This window comes from Micropterus dolomieu, linkage group LG23, assembly GCF_021292245.1.
Source record: "Micropterus dolomieu isolate WLL.071019.BEF.003 ecotype Adirondacks linkage group LG23, ASM2129224v1, whole genome shotgun sequence".
NCBI lineage: Eukaryota > Metazoa > Chordata > Actinopteri > Centrarchiformes > Centrarchidae > Micropterus > Micropterus dolomieu.
Genome location: NC_060172.1, coordinates 3458494 through 3478900, shown reverse-complemented (window position 1 = coordinate 3478900; position 20407 = coordinate 3458494). Strand labels below are relative to the sequence as shown.

The window sequence follows — 20407 nt, the reverse complement described above, 5'->3', positions numbered from 1 at the left end:
CTCTGACACCTTCTCAAGGACCCCTAGGACCCCTTTAAACACATGTGGGGCCTACTTAAGCATCATTAGAAACCTCTGGCCCTCCTCCTCAGTTCATTCTTTCTGTCTCCCCTTGTTGGGTTTGTGTTTGCTACCTGTTGGTGAGCGGCCTCTCTCTGATCTGGATGGTGCTCAGCTCCTGGATGCTGCCCTGCTGACCCACAGACATGTTGGAGTTTGGGACGTTGAAGCTCTTCCTCTTCCTGCGGGTGCAGCAGGAGGTGAAGCCATGAGGTGAGGAAGAGGACGAGTCAGAGGAAGAGTGAGACACCTGCTTCACCAGAGTTACCTCCCTGCAGCTCGCCTCGTACGTCTTCTCATCCACAAACTCGTGGTTCTGAGGCAGATAAGGTGGCAGGATGTTAGAGGACATCAGGACAAGAAGGTTAAAGATAAGATGAGAAAAACAACAACTAAATATGTACATTTATGAATGCTTTGTGGGTCTCTGTGTGTGTTTTATGTTCTCACCGTGGTCTTCTCCAGACAGTGCAGAAGGTGATGATGATGCACCTCGAACTTGGGATTGGTCTTACACACCATTGCCTGTCCTGCTTCCTTGGATGCCTTCAGAGCAACACAAATCACATGATCACAGTGAGCCCGCCATTGGACACACCTCCACCCCACCCACATCCCAGTCACAAAGAGTCCCACTGCCGCACACATGGATACTGGGATACTGTTTTTCTTACACTCTGCTGTAAGAACCTTTCGTCTGTCCAGTTTTTCCTTCTCTCTGGTTAGACAGAAAGTGACGGATTGCTCACTGGTTCAAACTCAGGCCACCGACAACAGCTGCTTTATCACTGCTTCTCTAAAGGTGTTTGTGTTTCTGCTTGTTTGTTTTGACTCGAGCCTCATTTGATCCAAGAGAGCCACCGTACTCATAATGCTCTTTGGGTTAAGAGTGAATGCGACACAGGTGGGTGGACAGAAAACGCTCAGCTCAGGAGCTCTGGTGTTGCCAAAGGACCAGTCCAACATTTTAAGAAGTGCGCTTGCTACCTGTCTTCCCCAGAATCAGAAAATGACCAAGTCCGTCATGGACCCAACTCCTGTGACTCCTGGGGACATTCAAGGGAGTGACGCACCTCCCTCTTTAGAACCCTAAAGGAAGTCACAAACCAAGGACCTTCTCTGGGTCCTTAAAGAAGGACACAAATCGCACTCCTGGGGACCCTAAGGGAAGCCATGAACCTCAATCCTGAGGACCTTCTTAATGACAATAAAGTAAATCATGAACCTCAGTCTTGGGAACCCTAAAGGAAGTAATAATGATTGGTCCTTGGGACCCTCTTGGGGACGTAAAAGGAAATCACAAACTTCACTCCTGAGGACCAGTCTAAGACTCCTGCCTGGGACACTACAGAAACTGACGCACCTCCAACTCCAAGGAGCGACACACCTTAATCCTAAGGGCCACAAAGGACGTCCTGATAACTCAAAGGAAAGTAATTAATCTTTATCCTGGGCAAGGTAACGTATCTTCCTACTGGCTTGCAGAGCTAAGGTCACCAGGAGTGAGCTCCGACTGCCTGCGTAGCTTAGCGTTTAGCTTTGTCCGAATACAGTATGTCCCAGATCTCTACTTTTTATTTTCGATCTTCTTATCTGAATCTGGGGAAGACATCAAACAAGCTATTTTCTCAAAATGTTAGACTGTTCCTAACAAGGTTGTAGAGCACTGCTTCGTCCACCACCACCTCTGTGTTACACTGACTCCGCCCCTACCGCGTGTTCGGCTGATTGACATGCAGCTCAGCCGGATCTCATTCCTCCACACGGTGATGGAACCAAAGACGCATAGTGATGATGTGATGAGCAGGACAGTTGAGCCAATGACAGGGCCAATCAAAATGCACAAGTCCAAATAAAACTCAAGGGACACACAGAGCAGAGAAGAAGAAAGGAGCTGAGACGTGGAGGCGGAGAGTGTTTGTAGACCTGAGTACCGGGTCATGCACAGGTGAGTTAGTGTGTCGGACTAACGCATGGCGGTTAACGTGGTTCTGTATTCTTCATGTGTCAGTGTGAGAGCAAAGCTGAGAGAGAGATGTGCAGAGGACGGACAGATGCAAGAGGGAAAGAACGAAAAAAAGTGAGTTAGTGATGCAGCCAGACAGACAGCCGAGTTAGACAGAGCCGGTTCAACAGTAACGTTTCCTGTTGGCCCACGATCAGTTTTAAAGCCACAGCGAACTTCAGAGGTCACCATGATCAGTGATACTGAGCGTCACCAACCTTCCTTTAAAACTTCTCAACACCGAACCCCTTGACCCTTCCCCAAGTGACATCCATCACCTTGAAAACGACCCAACAGAGCTTAAATATTTGAAGCTCAGTTACAACTGAAGTATCAACAAAGGTCCCTTCATGTATATTCAACCAAGTCAGCTAGTACAAACTGCTGTTGCAGATGATTCGTATAACTGTTTTCTCAAACCTAATCAAAGCGTTGCTGCTAATGTTTGTTACCAACAAGAAAACAGCACCGGATTCATTGAGAATGCTGTCAGACAAAGCGGTGAAAGCACTGGACGGCAGTAGAGGAAGTGGTCCGGTCTGGTTCCGTAGTTCTGTCCATCTGAGAGCAGCGGTGAGCAGAATGAGGACACAGGGCACACGTCGCAGTTTGCCATCACTCTTCTGCCTGTTTACAATATAGTTGGGTTGGCTATGTAAACTTTGTAGCCCTCCATACTTTTATCCACTATAAGGTATTGAGGGTTGGTATTAAGCAGGAACCTCTGGGTCTGAAATTGTAGCCAAAGCTGAAGAGCCTTAAACCTGCGTTCTCTCTGACAGCCAGCAGGGGGCGACTCCACTGGCTGCAGAAAGACGTGTGATTGTATAGAAGTCTATAGGTGCGTGATGCATGCTGGACTTAAAACAAGGCATGCTGGTTAGAAATTGTGTCCAACTTCCGCCGGCATTGCAAAACATCACCATGTCACATGACATTAAAACCTCGCGGGAGCAAGACGGCTGCAGGCGCCAAGTCCGCAGTTGCTTTTCCCCGACCGCACCAAGTTGGAACCACACTATTGCCTGGTCTCAGCTCACAGTAAGCTGCTGCAGGTAGAGTGTGTCCGACTTGACGGCACCCCCTGCAGTCAGATGCAGCTCATGTCAAGTTGGTGAAAGTCAGCCGCAGTCATCTCGAACGCACCTAGTAGCTCATCCAGTGCAATGCAGCTCTGCCATCATGTGCTGATTAGCAACAGGTCCATGCTACTGCTGAACCAGACTGACAAATAGAGACAGAGAGAAAGAAAGATGTGATGAAAACATCCCTGAATGAAGACAGAGAAACAGGCAGCATGAACAGCCAATCAGGCCCCGGCTCATCCATCATGCAGCAGCCTGCAGCATGTTAGCTCACAGCGCCACAAAGAAAGCATGAAATCAAAGGATGAAAAACACCAGCACCACCCGACGACGAGGATGACTCCATTCCCGTGGTTACCTCGTCGAGGTCAATCAGCAGCTGGCTGTGTTTGTACTGCAAATACGCGTTAGCCCCTCCGCTCTTCACCGCGCGAATTCTAGCGAGCCTGGTTTTCTGTTTGTGAACACACACAGATCCTGACTTAAAGGTTGGATTTCAGATTTGGGATTAATTGATAGATAAATTAATGGGTTGTACACGACGTGAAGTCCTAAAAAAAGAATTTATATATAGTAAGTAGCGCAACCAGGATAATAACGTGTGAACAAAAGCGTTAGATCTTGCCTGACCGAGACAATAACTTGTGTCAGGCAAGGTTCAGTGAGTAAGTTTTAGTGACATCTAGTGGTGAGGGGTGGGAATTGCAACCAGTGGCCCACGGTGTATTCAGGTGCTCCTCGGATGGTCCCCTTTCCCGAGTGCTGAAGTTGTTCTTCAGACTTCCGCGTGTTCATGAGCTCTTAATTCAGAACGTGGAATCAACATGGACGCTGCTATATAAACAACACGCAGACGTCCCGTTCACTCTACACGGACAGCAAACTCACCGTACTCTTTACATGTTCGCAAAATGTGTTTGCACAATACGTGATTTTGCACAAATCAAAGTTCTGTTTACTTCTTTATGTCCCATGTATAGGGCCGGGCCAAAAATATCATCACGGTAAAAACATTTCATATCATTTGATATCGATAATTATCACGATAAATCGTTATTTCTTTCAAGTTTAAAGGCTGATTTTTGCTCCTGAATGAAAATTGATGAAACCAGATGGTTGAGTATGTGGTGAAACGTTACTTTAGAAATGTGACACACACCAAACAGTGAATCACTGAACAAATCTGACGTAGAACATTCAAAACTATTATGATAAAATCTTTTTCAACAAATTTGATTAGTGAATCTTTTTTCAGCCCCTTTTCCTCAACAAAATAAACATTTTAATAGAAAAATTAGGTGCTAATTTGTTTGTGACTCAAATGAATTAAAAATTAAATGATTTATTGAACATTAATTACATTGTTATTGAGGCAAATTATATTGCGATAATTATCATTATTGTTTTATTGCCCAGCCCTGCCCATGTACACTTTATTTCTCTTTCTGCAGTAAAGATTTAAGGAGGGAAACAAGATTCAGATTATTGTGATGCCACTGAAAACATGGATGTTAGATTGTATTTAGATCCTCCTGAATCTTACTCACTGAAGCTTTAGGGATGGCCTTTGTGCTTTTTGGTAAATGTTTTTTTTATTAAGTTTCATGGTTACGAGCTCCACAAGATGTGTATACTGGTGAGAAAACAATTTGATATTACAAGATCCCAATTCATAATTAATTATGAGAGGTTATTTCGGTGCAGGAGAAGCTGCTCAGCAGTGACTCTGGTCACGTGATGTCGTTTTGATCCAGAGATCTGGAGCTCTTCGTTACAAGATGTGTTTTTGTTGTTAGTGTGAGATCCAGATCTGATAAATGGGATTTGATTTATTAGGATCCCCCATTTCCTGGGGTCATAAAGACATGATGAGCGAGAGATACGGATGTGGTTTTGAGGATTCTCTGTGTTGCCGCCTGCAGCAGCATCGTCTTCCTGTCCGTCTCCCTGCAGCACAAACAAACGCACAGCCAGAAAAGTGGTGTTGATGTTTGGAGGAAACTCCGGACGATTTCCTCTCTTTTCTCCTGGGGATTATGCAGAAGCTCAGGTTTCTAAATTAAGATCAGACACGATGTGCGTTCGTCCTCTTTTGTCTCCTTAACAGGGTTTCTTCCACTTGATGAAGAGGAGATCTGCTGCAGTGAACACAGCAAGCCAGCCAACAACTGTACATTAATATTTAATCCAAACACTCTCACTGCCCTCGCGGCTCCTTCAACCTGTCAGGCCGACCAGACGTGTGCTGGTTCCTTTCCACTTTAGTCTCTACATGTCAGAACTGAACTATGGAAACACACACAAACATTTAAAGAGACTCTTCCTGAGTTTGAATCTCAGCTGAAGCTACAAACTGAACCGTGACCTCTGCTGATTCGGGGCGTTTAAACAAAGAGTTTGCGGTCGTCACCCTCTGCGCTCGTCTCTTCTCGGCCCTCTGGCTCTGGTGGTAGATCCGGCTGAAGTTGGACACGATGACGGGGACCGGCAGGGCGATGACCAACACGCCGCTCAGAGAGCAGACCGAGCCGAAGATCTTCCCCATGATGGTCTTTGGGACCATGTCGCCGTACCTGCCAGAGAGAGAGACAGCCGGAGGTTAGACTTCAGCTTTCACACCAGCTCACCGCGCAAGGAAAACAGACTCGGAAGATAATATTTCAGAAAAATATTTACTGTATCATATTTGATACAAGAAAGTCAACAATCCAAGATATCATGTTTAATCCTAATCTTCACCAGTCAACATCTCCAAACTGCAGCGTTGTTACGTCTCATCCTCCGTCTGTCTTTTAAATGTGACGCTCGCTCAGACCCCCTGGCGTCGCTTTTTAACGCCCTGGTAACCCTTTAGTGTAATTTTTGTGCGAGTGGGGCTCCGTGGTCAAGTTAGCAAGAAGAAATATGCAATGGACTTTCAAAATAAAACTAGTGGTTAACGTTGTGAAATGTTGCTGTTTGCTCTGGGTTAAAATATCTACGTGTCTTAACCCTTACGCCCTCCTCTGGACACATTGTGGCAAAACTGTACACGCACAATTAAACTGCCATAAAATTCACTTAAACAACTTCTCCCCTGCTCAAAACTACCAAACATTTAATCAGTTTCAGGATTTTAACCCTTTCAGTGCCAGTTTAATTATTTGAATTATTTCATTATTTATTGCAAAAACCACAAAAACTAAATGATTTTCCGTAAAATAAATAGTAGGGCTGGGTCTTTGGTGGGGATTAGAATGATTTATAGCAGTTTTAGCCATGAAGGTGTCCAGAGGGTGCAAAATGCATAGAGAGAGTATAAATGACATGTGAGCGTAAAAGACACTGGAATTCAAAAAGTTTACTAAACAGAAGAAAATTTCATGCCACAAGCTGAGAGAGAAAAATGTACTAAAAGGTCAGAGGCGGGCAGAAGGGTTCAGTTGAGTGACCCTACTTATGGAATCTCACTAAACATCACTGGCTCTGTTTCACACGGAAGAGGATCACTGGTCTCTGGGTGAAAGTCCGGGTTCTGGCCGCCTCCTCACTCTGACCTTTCTGTTAGCGTTGAACTGTGACGCTGAAATACATATTTTGTGTAGGTGTGTTGCTCTGAGCAGCAGAGGATGTGGGTTCCCCCCCCCCCCCCCATTAATCTGATCGTCCCTGTTGATCTTGTTGTCTTGTCAGGCCTCGGTTGTAAATAATAATGTGTTCTTAACGAACTTGCCTGGTTAAATAAAAATGAATGATGTTTCCTCAGTCACATGACCCGCTCCCCTCCCAGGCTACCCAACACATCGATAGTGAAAACTCACGTCTCTCCTACAATCTGCTCGGGCTTTTCACCACTGAATGATCACAGGAATACTTTTATCTCAGTAATTGTTAGCGGCCAGCATCCCAATCTGTAGCTCAACGTTTTCTCTTTAACACAGAAAGGTGGAATAATAACTTTCCACGAGCCCCCCGGCACCTGCAGAAGTACCCTGTAGGGTAAAAGTACCCCTGGCTGGGAGTCACTACTGTAGAGTACACAGGCTACAGTACAGTATTAAGTATCAGTGTGTAGTATTTTCCATGTACGAGATGATTTCTATGATTAGGTTTCTAGTTTCGAGGAGATTGTAGATCAGACAGGAGGGCAGCGATTTATCAATACTGAGAACCCAGTCAGATTTAACATACATCCTTTAACATACTGAGGCCCTCAGCCTGTGGCGGGGGGGGGGGGGGGGCCCTGCATACAGATGTATTTATGAATAATAAGCGTTCAGCTGCTGGTGACAGAAACTAAATGCACAATTTCCTTTTGCAGACAATCAGCAGGAAAAGGAGCTGATGCAGCGTTTCCTCCGAGTTCAGAATGGAGCTGCAGTTCATTCAGGGGCCACATGGAGGGGCCAGAGATCTGCAGGTCTCTTAGTCCCACAGCAGCACATCAGTGTAAACACATTCAGGAAAGTTCTGCAGAGACGAGTTCACTTCAGAGTCCTGGACCACGTTTAAATAGAAGTCTGTCCTCAGCAGCGTCTCTGGTGGCTGCGTCTCCTCCCTGGCCTACTTTCCACCCCTCCTCCTCCTCCTCCTCTTTACATACACGTCTCATTCGTTATGATCAGGCAGAAATTCTATCTGATGGTCGTCCCTGCGTTTCCCAGCATGCTCTGCGTTCGTAGACAGAGCAGCGTCTCGGTGGATTTCTGTCTTCATCCAAACTTTATTCCACTGTCACAGATCTACTTTTCAAATCAACACTTTTCACTGTTGTTTCAAACACAGAAATAACATTTATTCATTTAGCTGACGCTTTTATCCAAAGCGACTTACAATTACTAAATATGTCGAGGGTTTGTTAAATGTCTTGCTCAGGGACACTTCAGTGTCTCACAGTGGAGTCGAATCCGGGTCTCTGACACCAAAGGCGTGCGTCTTATCCACTGCGCCATCACCACCCCTACCTAAGGATGTTGACGATCACACGGGACATTTAGCTGGTTGTAAGAAATGATCACATTGATTGTGTACAGCGTGAATATATTTACTGGTTCTCCTTTTCATTCCTCTGTTTCCCCTGCAGCGCATTAACAAATGAGCATCTTATCTTGTTTCAATGAGGAAGTTTTAGTCGCCTACAACCGACTAACAGCAGAACATTCACACAAATAACCAAGCGAGCAGAAAAGCTCTTCACAAGCAGGTCACAGTTCCACCTGCGAGGCGTCCAGAGAGAAGTTATTATACCGCTAACCAAAACTATCCAAATAACCAGAACACGTCGTACTAACTGAGACTGTTAAAACAACCTGAAAGAAAGTAGAATTATAGACTTTGTTCGTTTGTTTCACATGGCCAACATGAGTATTTTGGGTGGATATGAAATCTGTCTTCCGGTTTTTAGTCCACGCTCCTTGCCTGCCATCATGTCGGGAGAAAAAAAAAAAAAAGCTAAAGGAAAGCATAAAGTAAACGAGCAAACAGGCTTTAAAAACGAAACTGAAATAGTGTGAGAGCAGGACGTGGTCAAGAGACAGATCAGCTCGCTCAGCTGCAGAGACACATTTCAGCTTAAAGCAGGTTTGTAGATCCTGACAGCTTCTCTTCTCGTTATGAGACAAGGTGTCTCCTCTTTCTTTCCTTGGTGAACGCAGAAGAAGTCAGAACGGACTGAAAATAAAAGCTACTGTAAAAGGCTGAACTACAAGAGCCTCGTGCAGAAACTGCGGTAGCTGTGCTTGCTAACTGCTAACAGCTGCTGTTAAAGGGACGGCGTGTCCCAGCCTGGCTGAACTTGTGTCTCCTGAAGCAGAGGACGTCTCATGTTAATGTCTCCCGCCTCCGGCGTGTCGCCGAGCGTCACCTGTTCTCCAAGTTTGTGTCTGACTGATCGCCTCGTCTCCTCCTACAGGACTTCAGACCCCGAGCGAGCGGCCAATCAGAGGCTGCGACCTTGTCTCAGTGTGTTTGTCACAGTCACTGGACGTACAGGTGTGTGTGTCCTTCATCACAGAGTTCGTGTGTGCGTTGACTTTGCTGTTTGTTCCTGCATGTCTTGTTTAAACGGAGAGTAACGATGTAAAGTGCTGTTAGCGCCCCCTAGAGGCACTCGATGCGTCTGCTCCTCTGTCCCGTGTGTCTCGTCTGCCTGCTGAACGGACGCAGACTGAACGCATCATGTACAGACACGCCGTCGTCAGTCAGAGCGAGCAGAGACCAAACGCTGACGACTGCAGCACTGGAACATCTCTACTGCTGCAGGTACGCTCAGCTGAACAGGTTTATATTCTCGCTGGAACAGCTCGTCCAAACCCTGACGTGGACTCAGTCCAACTCGTCCCTGAAGCGTCTGGTTTGTCCGTCCGTTTGGTCCATCTCAGTGGAGCCACAGAGCTGGAGGCCTGAGGACAGGTGCGGATGTCAAACAGACTGCTGGATTTACGGCGTGCGTCAGAAACTAACGTGTCTTTCATAGTCTAGGAAATGAAAGGCTTTTCTCTTCTTCTGTGGTTTGTGCTCCTGATCCTGAGAACATCTTTGCAGCAGGACTTCATGTCGTGTTTGACTGAGAGCTAAAAGCTTGACACACCTTTGAAAAAGCCGTCAGATTCCCCTGAATGAGAGAAAGATAACACCAGCAGCAAGAGGGACTGAACACACAACTGCTGACTGAGCTAAAGAAGCGCACAGGAAATAACAGATTAGCCTACAAATGATAAACTGACGATGTCCTGGCGAGGGGTGAGCATCTTCACTGGTCTCACGACTCGATTCCTCGAAGCGTCACCTCAAAGGAGGGAATTTCCAGGCACCTCATTACGATTATGAGGCTACGATGCGACTGTAAAACAAACAGGACACAGATGGATTTTTCTAGCTGGTACTTTTAAAGCAAGTATTTGTAACAATCCAAAGTGTTAGGTAGTGAAGTTACTTAATGATAATGTAGCTAACATAGCATTATTACATTATTACAGCGTTATTAGTGACCTCTGCTGCTTGTGATCTTGTATTGAGCACCGTGGGCCTTGAGAAGCAGCATTTGGTTCATTTGTGTCCTCGCTATGTGGATGAATGACAACAAACCAACTTTACAGCAGCCAGATTTCCTGCTCAGCTTGCAGACCGCAGTCTGAAGACGAGATGTTTGCTAAGGCTAACCGCCTTCACTTATCCAGTAGTTGGAAAACAACAGACTTTAATAAATGGACACGCTGTGACCTGAACTGCACATTTACAGCCGCCTGTCACGTAGCTGTCCGCTGAAGAAGGAGCAGAGGACGCCGCACCGTGTGCGGGTGAAAATCAGAGTTACGCATCGACTTTATTGATCATGTGAAATTTTAGTAGCAGCAGTTTTTCACTCAGCGGCTGCCTGTCTGTGCTGAACAGGGAGAACCACTCGACGGTCCGGAGCTGCACTTCCACATTTCCGAGTTCCGCCTTTTTCGTTCTGTCAACGTTACGTTATCAATTAACGTCTAGATAATTGATTATTGACATTTGTTAATCGATTCATAATCGTAAAAGTCCGCATCGCGACGCATCTAAAAATCAATTGTTTTCCACACCCCTAGGTCTGGCCCGCCATCTCATGACTTGAGAAGAATTTGCCGGCCCCTGCTCTACATGTTAATGTGCCACCGTAGAGAACCATGGACAGTGTAACTACTGGACGAAGCCACTCAGGGGGTTCGAGCAGAGAGCGGGGAAGCCTCTTTTGGTCTTCTGTAGTTCCACCAGGGTCGCCTGCGCATGATCGCGCAGTATAAGATGCAGTTTGGTGACGTAGAGCAGCAGCAGGAACTGGTAGCTGCATGGCTGCACCAAGAGACTCGGATCAGGACTCTGTTCAGTCAGCCTCAGGCTCACCTGCCAAACACCAACGTAGCGTCACGGACGGCGAACAGGTTCTTTAGAGTCTTATCCAAACAGTAGTTCTGTCTCTCATGTGTGACGCTGCAGGGTCGTGAAGTCCTTTTTGGGCCTACACGGAACCGTCCATGCAAGCTTTGGTCTTTCTTTTACTGTTCACGTGTTAAACATTCAGAACATGTTTGCTGCAGAGAAGAAGGTGAACTCAGGATCACCTTCATCACCAGGACGCCACACACACCTTCACTGTAACAGAGTGTGTGCGTCAGGTCGTCCTCTGTCAACACAAACTGTAGATATTGACGCTGATGCTGCCGTCAGCACTTTCTCCTCCCAACACGCAGCAGCACAGAAAAGTTGTCAGATGCAGTAAAACTCCAGTTTCACTCCAAACTCCCTGTTCAGTGTTTCACCGCCAAAATAGACAGAGAAGAAGAAGACGGCTCACAAAGGGCACGGATTCAAACAAAGACGGACGGCGCACGTTTGTGAAAGAGTCACAGGGAGTTTCAGGGAAACAGGAACCTGCAGACATCAGCTTCACCTCAGGAACTCAAACACACGTTTCACTGCAGCTAACGGCTTTCTGTGATGGAGGTTTGTACACAGCAGCTGACGTCGTCATCATCATCATCATCATCATCAATAGGACCACACACACACACACACACACACAGAAACACACACACACAGAAACACAGCAGCTGACGTCGTCATCATCATCATCATCATCATCATCAATAGGACCACACACACACACACACACACACACACACACACACACACACACACACACACACACACACACACACAGCAGCTGACGTCGTCATCATCATCATCATCATCATCATCAATAGGACCACACACACACACACACACACACACAGAAACACAGCAGCATCAGGAGTTGTGACAAAAATAGTTACGTTACAGGCCAGTGTGTGTGTTTCTGTGTGTTTCTGTATGTGTGTGTGTGTGTGTTTGTGTTCCTATTGATGATGATGATGATGATGATGACGACGTCAGCTGCTGTGTTTCTGTGTGTGTGTGTGTGTTTGTGTGTGTGTTACCAGCATGTTTAACGTTTCATAAAGTGAATTCATGCTCGCTGCATCTGAATCATTTATGCTTCGATCTGACTGACTGAACGTCGCCTTGCTCCTGCGCCGCCATTAACAGGAAGTGTATACAACCTGTATACACACATACACTCTAACACACACACACTCTAACACACACACACTCTAACACACACACACACTCTAACACACACACACTCTAACACACACACACACTCTAACACACACACACTCTAACACACAGACACTCTAACACACAGACACTCTAACACACAGACACTCTAACACACAGACACTCTAACACACACACACACTCTAACACACAGACACTCTAACACACACACACACTCTAACACACACACACTCTAACACACACACACTCTAACACACAGACACTCTAACACACACACACTCTAACACACACACACTCTAACACACACACACTCTAACACACACACACTCTAACACACAGACACTCTAACACACATGCTATTCTGAAGCATATGAAAGTAAAATGCTTCTTGTTTAACGAGAGACAACATTCATTATAGATTAGCATTTTTTTTCTGCACAGAATGGTTGTTTCTGTGTGTGTGTGTGTGTGTGTGTGTGTGTGTGTGTGTGTGTGTGTGTGTGAGGCAGTCCAGAGAGATTTGATGGAGGCCACTGACAACACATGGAGTTGTGAGCAGGTCATCAACAACATTTGGTTCTTATTCACAACAGCTAACAGCTAACAAACACAGGACACTACAGCAGAGACCAGGACCTGACTAACCCCGCAGAAAGACTCAAACCTGAAGGCCTCTGCATTAAAGTGGGAACCTGAGGCCCTGAGCTCGGCTCTGAGTTTGGATGAACTGTTGTACCTGAAAGGGGCTGAACAGGCGCTGGATTCAGAGGTCTGCCCTCAACAGGAACAGAGCTCCTGATGCAGCTGCTGTCTGATAATAGATAATAAATCTGTTTCCTGTGTTTGTTTCGATGTCGGGCTGAATGTTTCATTGTGTTTGTGATGTGACGTGAGACAAATGTCAAAGGAATCAGTTAAAACTAAAACTGCGACCTCCTGGTTTCATCCTGCAGTGAAAGCTTTGGATTAAAGAGCGCTTCAGGCTCCACCCACCCTGCTGCGTATCAGAAAAGATCTCCGTCTGTCTTAAAATGACTGAAAACATCACATGACCCGTTCACGTGCACTGAGCACGTGCGTGCTGGTGTAAACACGAAGCAGATTGTCTACTCCGCAGCTAAAGAGGAAAGTTCTGCTAGAGAGGAACGCGGCGCAGCGACGGCGAAGAACCACAGCAGAGATTTCTCTGCGTGGAACGACAGTGAGGTGACGGTGGCGGCGGGACACAGAGCGGGAGTTGACCTCATGCGCAGCACAAGAGTAGAAGTACAGAATACTTAAATAAAACTCTGTCAGCAGCATCGTGTCACACGCCACCTCGGAGTTTAAAACGGTCAGCAGCGTTTCAGCCTGGACGGCAGGCGGAAGCAGACGTGTGACCTGTTAGTGACGCCGCACGCCGCTCTAGTTTCTTCAGTGTTTGTGGATTCAAGGATTCATCACTGACGCTGTCTAAAACCTGGTGCTATTGTTGGTTGAAGAAGAAGAAGAAGAAGCTAAAGGTTTTTAACGAACAGCTGAGGCTGTCAGAGAGAACATCCTCCTTCTTCTTCATTCATGAAAACAGACATCAGAAATTCTTCTTCTTCTACCGCTTATAATTTGCACACGGTCTGATGATGGTGTAATCTTCCTTTTCTTCTGGTCAGTTTATCTTTTTAACCATCTGATCATTTTATCTCCACACACACCCATTAGGCAGCAGCAGCGGTTACACAGCACAAGAAGAAGAGCGAGTGAAGAGAAGAAGAAGAAAGAGAGATGAGAACCTCTAAAGGAGGTGTATAAGGACTGAAAACAACAGAACCTCCTAAAGGAGCGTCTTAAAGGAGCACTAAGACCTTCTCAATGACAAGCAGAACCTCCTCATAGCCCACTGGAACCTCCTACAGAACCATAACATCTCCTCCCTGAGACATGGACCACCTGAAGGATCCCTACTTACTCAGTTATCATGAAAAACCAGCCCTAAAGGTCCTCTCAAGAACCACCTCCAGAACCCCTAGAAGCTCCTCACCCACTCCCAGAACCTCCTAAAGGACCACATCCATTCTGGATTCTCTGCTGTTCTCTGGAGGAACTTTCTACTTGAACACGAGATCACCTGAGAACGAGTGGCCTGCAGTCCTCCTGCTGGTTCAGTCTGTAGATCTGATGTGGGTTCAGGTTTCTGTCAGCGGACTGAGGTAGACTGCAGGAGCAGCAGCTTCACTTCACCTGTCTCTCCTCTCGACCCCGGTGCTTCTAAACATCCACCATGAATCTGTTCTTTCTGCGGTTAATAACAGAACCAACAACGAGGTGTGTCGTTACTGCGTGATGACAGACGAGCTGAGCTCACGCTGGATTTAATTGTGTTTTGCAGTTTGTGAAAGAACCACAGGCCTGTTTCACTAAAGCTCTGCAGTGCATGCTGGGATGCGCTCCAGCTCCCTGAAAACCAACAGCTGGACTCAGAGGGGCCGGGATGTTTGTGGTGGTAATTAATTTGCCGGTGACAGGTAATAAGAGCTGACTCCGCCTCCATCCATCCTGATTTATCTCACCTGTCAGGGTAATCAGCCCCCCCCCCACCTGATCGGTGGATGATCATTAAATAAATGTATTTATTCTGAAGATGACAGGTGGTCGTCAGTCAGCGCTCCGGCAGGAAGTGTTCCTGCTTTTCAGAGCGTCTTCATTCCAGAAGCTACGGCTCTCCGTTATGGCCAGAAGATAATCTCGATGATTTCGATGTGTATAGAGGGTGTGCGCAGAAAGACGAGCAGCAGTGTTCGCTTGAATCAGCTGAAACACAAACAAAGTAAGGATCACTGTCGAGTCCGACTGCCTTTAATTTGAGCAAATAATCACTTGTTTCACTCCCGGTTTGCTAAATGCAGCCACGGCCACTCAGTCCAGCCTGTTCTGGAAAAAGAAGTGACATCAACGCCTTCCTCTATTGAGATCACGATTATTTATCGCAGTCACATCGCCCCCTGGTGGCCAGCTGTAAGTTTAGGAGGCCGTTGATTTGAAACGGATTTTAAACTGCAACATCGCACTCGATCATGTCCAGGTAATTGTGGGAAGCCAAAACAGTAATCGAGATCAATATTTGATTAATTGTGCAGCCGAGCAGAAACACACCTGAGAGTCAGCAGCTTCATCTCTGAGCGGAAACTTCATCCATCTGAACCTGCTGAGTCTGATCCGTTTCATGTGTGTTTGCTTTCTGTTCAACAGATTAAAGAACCAAAAGGCCTGCGGTGGCAGTTTAATCACCATGTCTGATCCTATAAACCTGCAGCCTGCAGCCGGCACACTACACCATAATCCAGAGCTGCACAGCTCATATTTTCATTTTAACATATTGCATCACTTCTTTACTTACAGACTCAGGTTCTGTTTCACTAACTGTTTTATTTCTCTGCGACTCCATCAAACGCATCACGAATCAAAGATAAAAAGTCAGAATGAACCGTCTGATCTTAAATCCCGACAACAATTAAAACGGTCGACAAAACAGGGTGAGGCAGCTGAGATATTTTAAAACTGATGTTGAGCTTGTTAGGAACTCTCACGGCTCGTCAACTGGAGGCGCCACTGACTTCAGACCTGTTCAGGGCAAAACGCCTTTTGTACAGGGCGGCAGAAGCCGGTCAGCTGCTGAACGGTTGTTTAATGCTACTTAGAGGGAGTTTATTTATTAAAATAATAACGTGTGGTGTTTGTATGTTAGTAGCAGGACGTGTCGTTAGGGACAGGGTACCTTCAGTCCCCGACAGTTTTGTCACTGTGGATGACATTTTTATTATGCGATTATTTGAGTTACTCGTCAGTTATTATGGAAACTAAAGTTCCAAATATCTAATATTATTTCTGCCACTGCACAGAGACAGAACTTTTCTCAGAGCTCACAAAGACGCTGAGCCCAGCAGGTGATGGTAAAATCACTAAAAGTCCAGGCTTCAGGCCCCGGCGGCGCCATGGCGACACGTTGAGGAGGATATTAAACCAGGCGAGAGGCCGGCGCTTTTTCAGAACCGACCTGAGACGGAGAACTGCCTCTGAAATGTTCCGTCTCCTCGCCGAGAGACGCTGGTGAGCGCCGACCCCTCTGCTGCTCGCTGTGTGTCAGTGTGGCGGCGGACGAGTTCTACATTAACTGGATTAAAGCTTATTAATGTTTCAGCTCACAGAGAAGAAGGAACGAAGAGCAGCTTCCTGCTGGTTTAAACTCTCACAGAGCCGGATTTATCTTTTATAAGAGTGAAATTAGAAACTCTGGATGAAACGTGAGGATTAATAATCAGAAGAATATTTTCCTCCGTGTTGCTAAAAACTGAAATGTTTTGTGGAGGGAGATAATGATGTTGGATTTCGCTCCAACGAGCTGAAAACATTTCATTACTGAAACTGAAATAATGATTGAATGTTGTTTCTGCTGCAGCTGCAGAAGGTCGGCCCTCTCCGTGAAGCTGCTGCAAACAGCTGTTACTGACCGAACTACTAAAAACAGCAGCGGCCACGTGATGAGATCAACTCTGGTGTGGGCGGAGCTCGGCTTCGTTTTCAAACCAAACCGCAGCGGCGAGGATCTGAATCGTGTCTTGGTTTGAGTCTCCAGGGAATCAGTGAGTCCCTGGAAGTGACGGGAAGAACGAGCGCGTGCTCTGCGGCAGGTTTTTCAGACAGCCTGAGGACAGACTCTGCAGAGACTCGCTTTAGAGTTGACCAATCAAACCGCCTCCGACAGGACGAGTGGGAACGACAGCTGACACAGAAACCGGATCTGTGGAAGAGATCCTGACTGAGACCTGTGAAGATTCAGATAGGAGAGGTCCACAGCTGGGAGACGCCTTCAGATCAAACCTGACAACAGCCGGACCACGTTTTTCACCAACATCACGATGAAACGATTTTAACGTTGTTTGATTTGTTTTCTTTCTTTCTTAAAAGATGAAATCCTGATTCAGGTCACGTGGAGGGCTCAGGTGACAAAGCTTTTTAAACAGCATGTGTGATTTTGGCTGCGTTCAGACGGCGGGCCTTGATGCTCAATTTTTTTCCCAGAGCCAATTGTTTTTGTTTGACAGTTCACATTATAGTTTAAATGCGGCCCAAGCAGCATGCAGGTAACTCAGCAGAGAGCTGGCGGTCCGCTGGATTTCAGCTGGAAGAAAGGGAATCTGTGAGCAGGTGATGGCGAGGTAGAGGAGGAGGAGAGCCATGTGTTTAATAATGACTTTTGTGGAGCTTTTCCGTTCAACGTGGCTCCGTCTACAGCAGGACAGCTGCTCTGCAGTGACGTCAAAGTCGCATCAGTTCCGACCTCCAGACTGAGGTCGCATATAAGAAGATCGGATCTGTATCGGATTTGGACCACTTAGATCAGATTCCACGTGACCTGTTCACACTGTCAGAGAAAGATCAGATCTGAGTCACATCTGCAGAAAATTCAGATTTGGGTCACTTTGGCTGCAGGCTGAACGCAGCCGTGAGGAAATGTAACGAGCATGAAGTCAGAGTGGATCGTTAGGAGTTACAGAGGGAGGGCAAAATGTTGCTCATCGACAGGGTGAAGCGTGAGCTGCTACAGCACGAACATGCTCAGCATAAAACGCACAAACACGGGAGGACTTTCTGTGACAGACTCGTCCCCAATAATGCACCACAGAGCGCCACAGGAAGACATTCCTGCCTTTAATGCTTTAACTCCTGAATACCTGAAGTATGTGCAGTATTACCGGGTACTCTTTAAGGACTGTCCACTCTACCTGCCCGCATTAGTAATATTAGTGTTTAACTCATTCAGATGTTATATTGCTGTCTTGTCTGTTCATTCACAAAGTGAGCAGCTGATTCTGATTCCTGAGTCATCCCTCACATCCACACCTGCAACGGCAGGTCAGTCGAACGGAACCAGAACCAAGTCTACTGCAGAGAGAGCAGCATGTAGGTCAGCCCGGAGACGACAGACTAAAACACAAGAGAAACCACTTCAGGAGTAATGTGAACAGCTACAGATCATAAATCAGTCTGACCTGCAGAAGCTAAACCGCCGGGTTGGTTTTTAACGTTCGTCACTGAGTGCAGACTTTGTTAAAGTTCCTGATCGCTTCTGCACATTTTTAGGTCACTTTAGCATCAACATGTTGTTTATTAGTTTAAGCTACTCTTTTTGGACAATGCACTTTTTTGTTGCTTCTGTACTTTAATGGCATCTTTTCATATTGTGCAAATAAACTTCTCTCAGAATATTTAATTTCTCAGTTAAAACCTGTTGGAAAGCTCCAGCTCTCTGCCCCTGTTTCCAGGAAAAACACCTAAAATAACAAAGTGAATCAGGAACAACTCCTCAACCATTTGGCCCAGATGCATAATTCTGGTCTCCTTTGACAGGTCAGAAGCTAAGGAATATAAATCAACTGTGAATGAACCTATTTATTTTGCTATTAAAGAGTAAATGGAGATGCCATAAAGGAGAATATGATATTTTCATCCTCATCCGATATCTATATTTTATTAGCAATATCACCATCAAAACCATCATCCAGCTGATTATAATGCAACAGAACATCTTCTAATACACCAGGAATACAACTGTCACTGTAAATGTAATGAAAATACACTAATATCCAACAGTTATTACACACTTTTTCTAAAATATACCAGGCGAATGTCCATGTTTTGGCCATATTTACTGTTTATATGTTCACTTTTATTGGGAGTTATCTTCAAAACATTATTTCTGCCCAAACGACCACGTTCCAAATAACATAAAGCTTCCAAAACATTGAACTATTGATAAAAACAGTGAATATTGATCAGTATTCCTGTGAACAGAAGCTCTACAGTTCCACAGCCTGAGAGCAGAACATCCTGTAAGGGCCGGGAGTGGGTTGTATTCTTCAGCGAGGTCGCAGTGTGGGGTTAGAGGAGAGATATCTGGATGGCAATACCTGCAGCCACGTACAGTGATTACAGAGCCATTTATGTTGTGATATGGGCCCATTTAGATGCTCGGTGTTTGATGTGGATAAAAATGGTCGCTTTGAGATGCTAGCTGAGCCTCCCACCTTCACGCTGTGCGGCATGTATAAGGGGACAAAATACTAGGTTCAGACGGATGGATTTCTCTTTTGCATTTTGTGTGAAAATGGATCTAGCTACCCTGTACGTGGCAGGTCAGGGCTTACACAGGGCTGCCAACTTTTCAGTTTACTTCGGAGTGAGATTCTGTATTGGAGGCTCATTTTAGGCCTTCTGGGTCACATCCCACCGCAGGGGGTCGGGTCATCAGCTTTAATCCTTAGGAATTTTGTTTTAAAAGTTCAACATCCACATGTATGTGCAGATGAAAAGCCAAGTCAGAAATCATGCTCAGATCAGTGTGATCAGGATACTTGCCAACCTCCAGACATGACAGCCTTAATGTCGACCAAACCTAACCAGGTATTGGGGAGTCTTCCCCCACAGAATCTATGTGTCTATGACCAGAGACTGTATTTCTTTTAATTCTGGAGAATGTCTGGAATATTACAGTTCATAATAAGCAAGAGCCACTTAGCCAGCAAATGTTAACATTAAACACTAAATTTCCTGCATTCTGGTGAAACTTTCTGCATCACTTTATGGTGGAAATGTTTTTATCTTGGCTATATCAATGGAAACACAAAACTCAGGCAGCAGGTGACAATTTAAAATATAAAATATACCAGAATATAATTCAGTAGGCTTTCAAGCAATCTGTTGGCCTATTTTCATGATTTAGCCTTCCCTCCTCTTTGTGCCTTTGTTTGGGGAAGTTCCTCTTTAAATGTGGCACACTTTCACCTCAAGGATAAATTAATTAATTTTAATTCAGTTAGAAACTCCTGGACTGAATGTTAAAAACTTTCTGCATATCCATCCCACATAATTATGTAATCTGACATCTCCAGAAAGCTTTTTATGAGAATAATGTCATCATTAAATCACAATCTTCCCGCCCTATAATCTGCTGTTCATTACTTGTTCTGCTGATATGATCCCAGACAGACACAGAACCCGTTTGGGCCTGTATGGATGAGACCTGCGCAAAACTAAACTAACTGAAAACACTTCACCATAAATCCTCACATGGTAACTGCAGCAGCTCTGTGTAGCTCACATTACCAACAGAGCAGGCTGCGCTTCAGATTATACGTTTTTATATTGCAAAACTCTC

At 45.7% G+C, this 20407-nt stretch overlaps 1 protein-coding gene across 1 annotated transcript in view; it reads right to left on the bottom strand.

Annotated features, from left to right (window-relative positions):
* The window catches only part of LOC123962785 (potassium voltage-gated channel subfamily D member 2-like), a 77267-nt gene that overhangs the window by 3665 nt on the left and 53195 nt on the right, over positions 1-20407 (bottom strand). Inside the window, exons 2-4 of the mRNA XM_046039127.1 lie at positions 5561-5723; positions 511-606; positions 135-376 (exon numbers count right to left, since the gene is read on the bottom strand). Coding sequence (XP_045895083.1) covers positions 135-376; positions 511-606; positions 5561-5723 — 501 coding nt within the window. The remainder of the gene's footprint in view (positions 1-134; positions 377-510; positions 607-5560; positions 5724-20407) is intronic.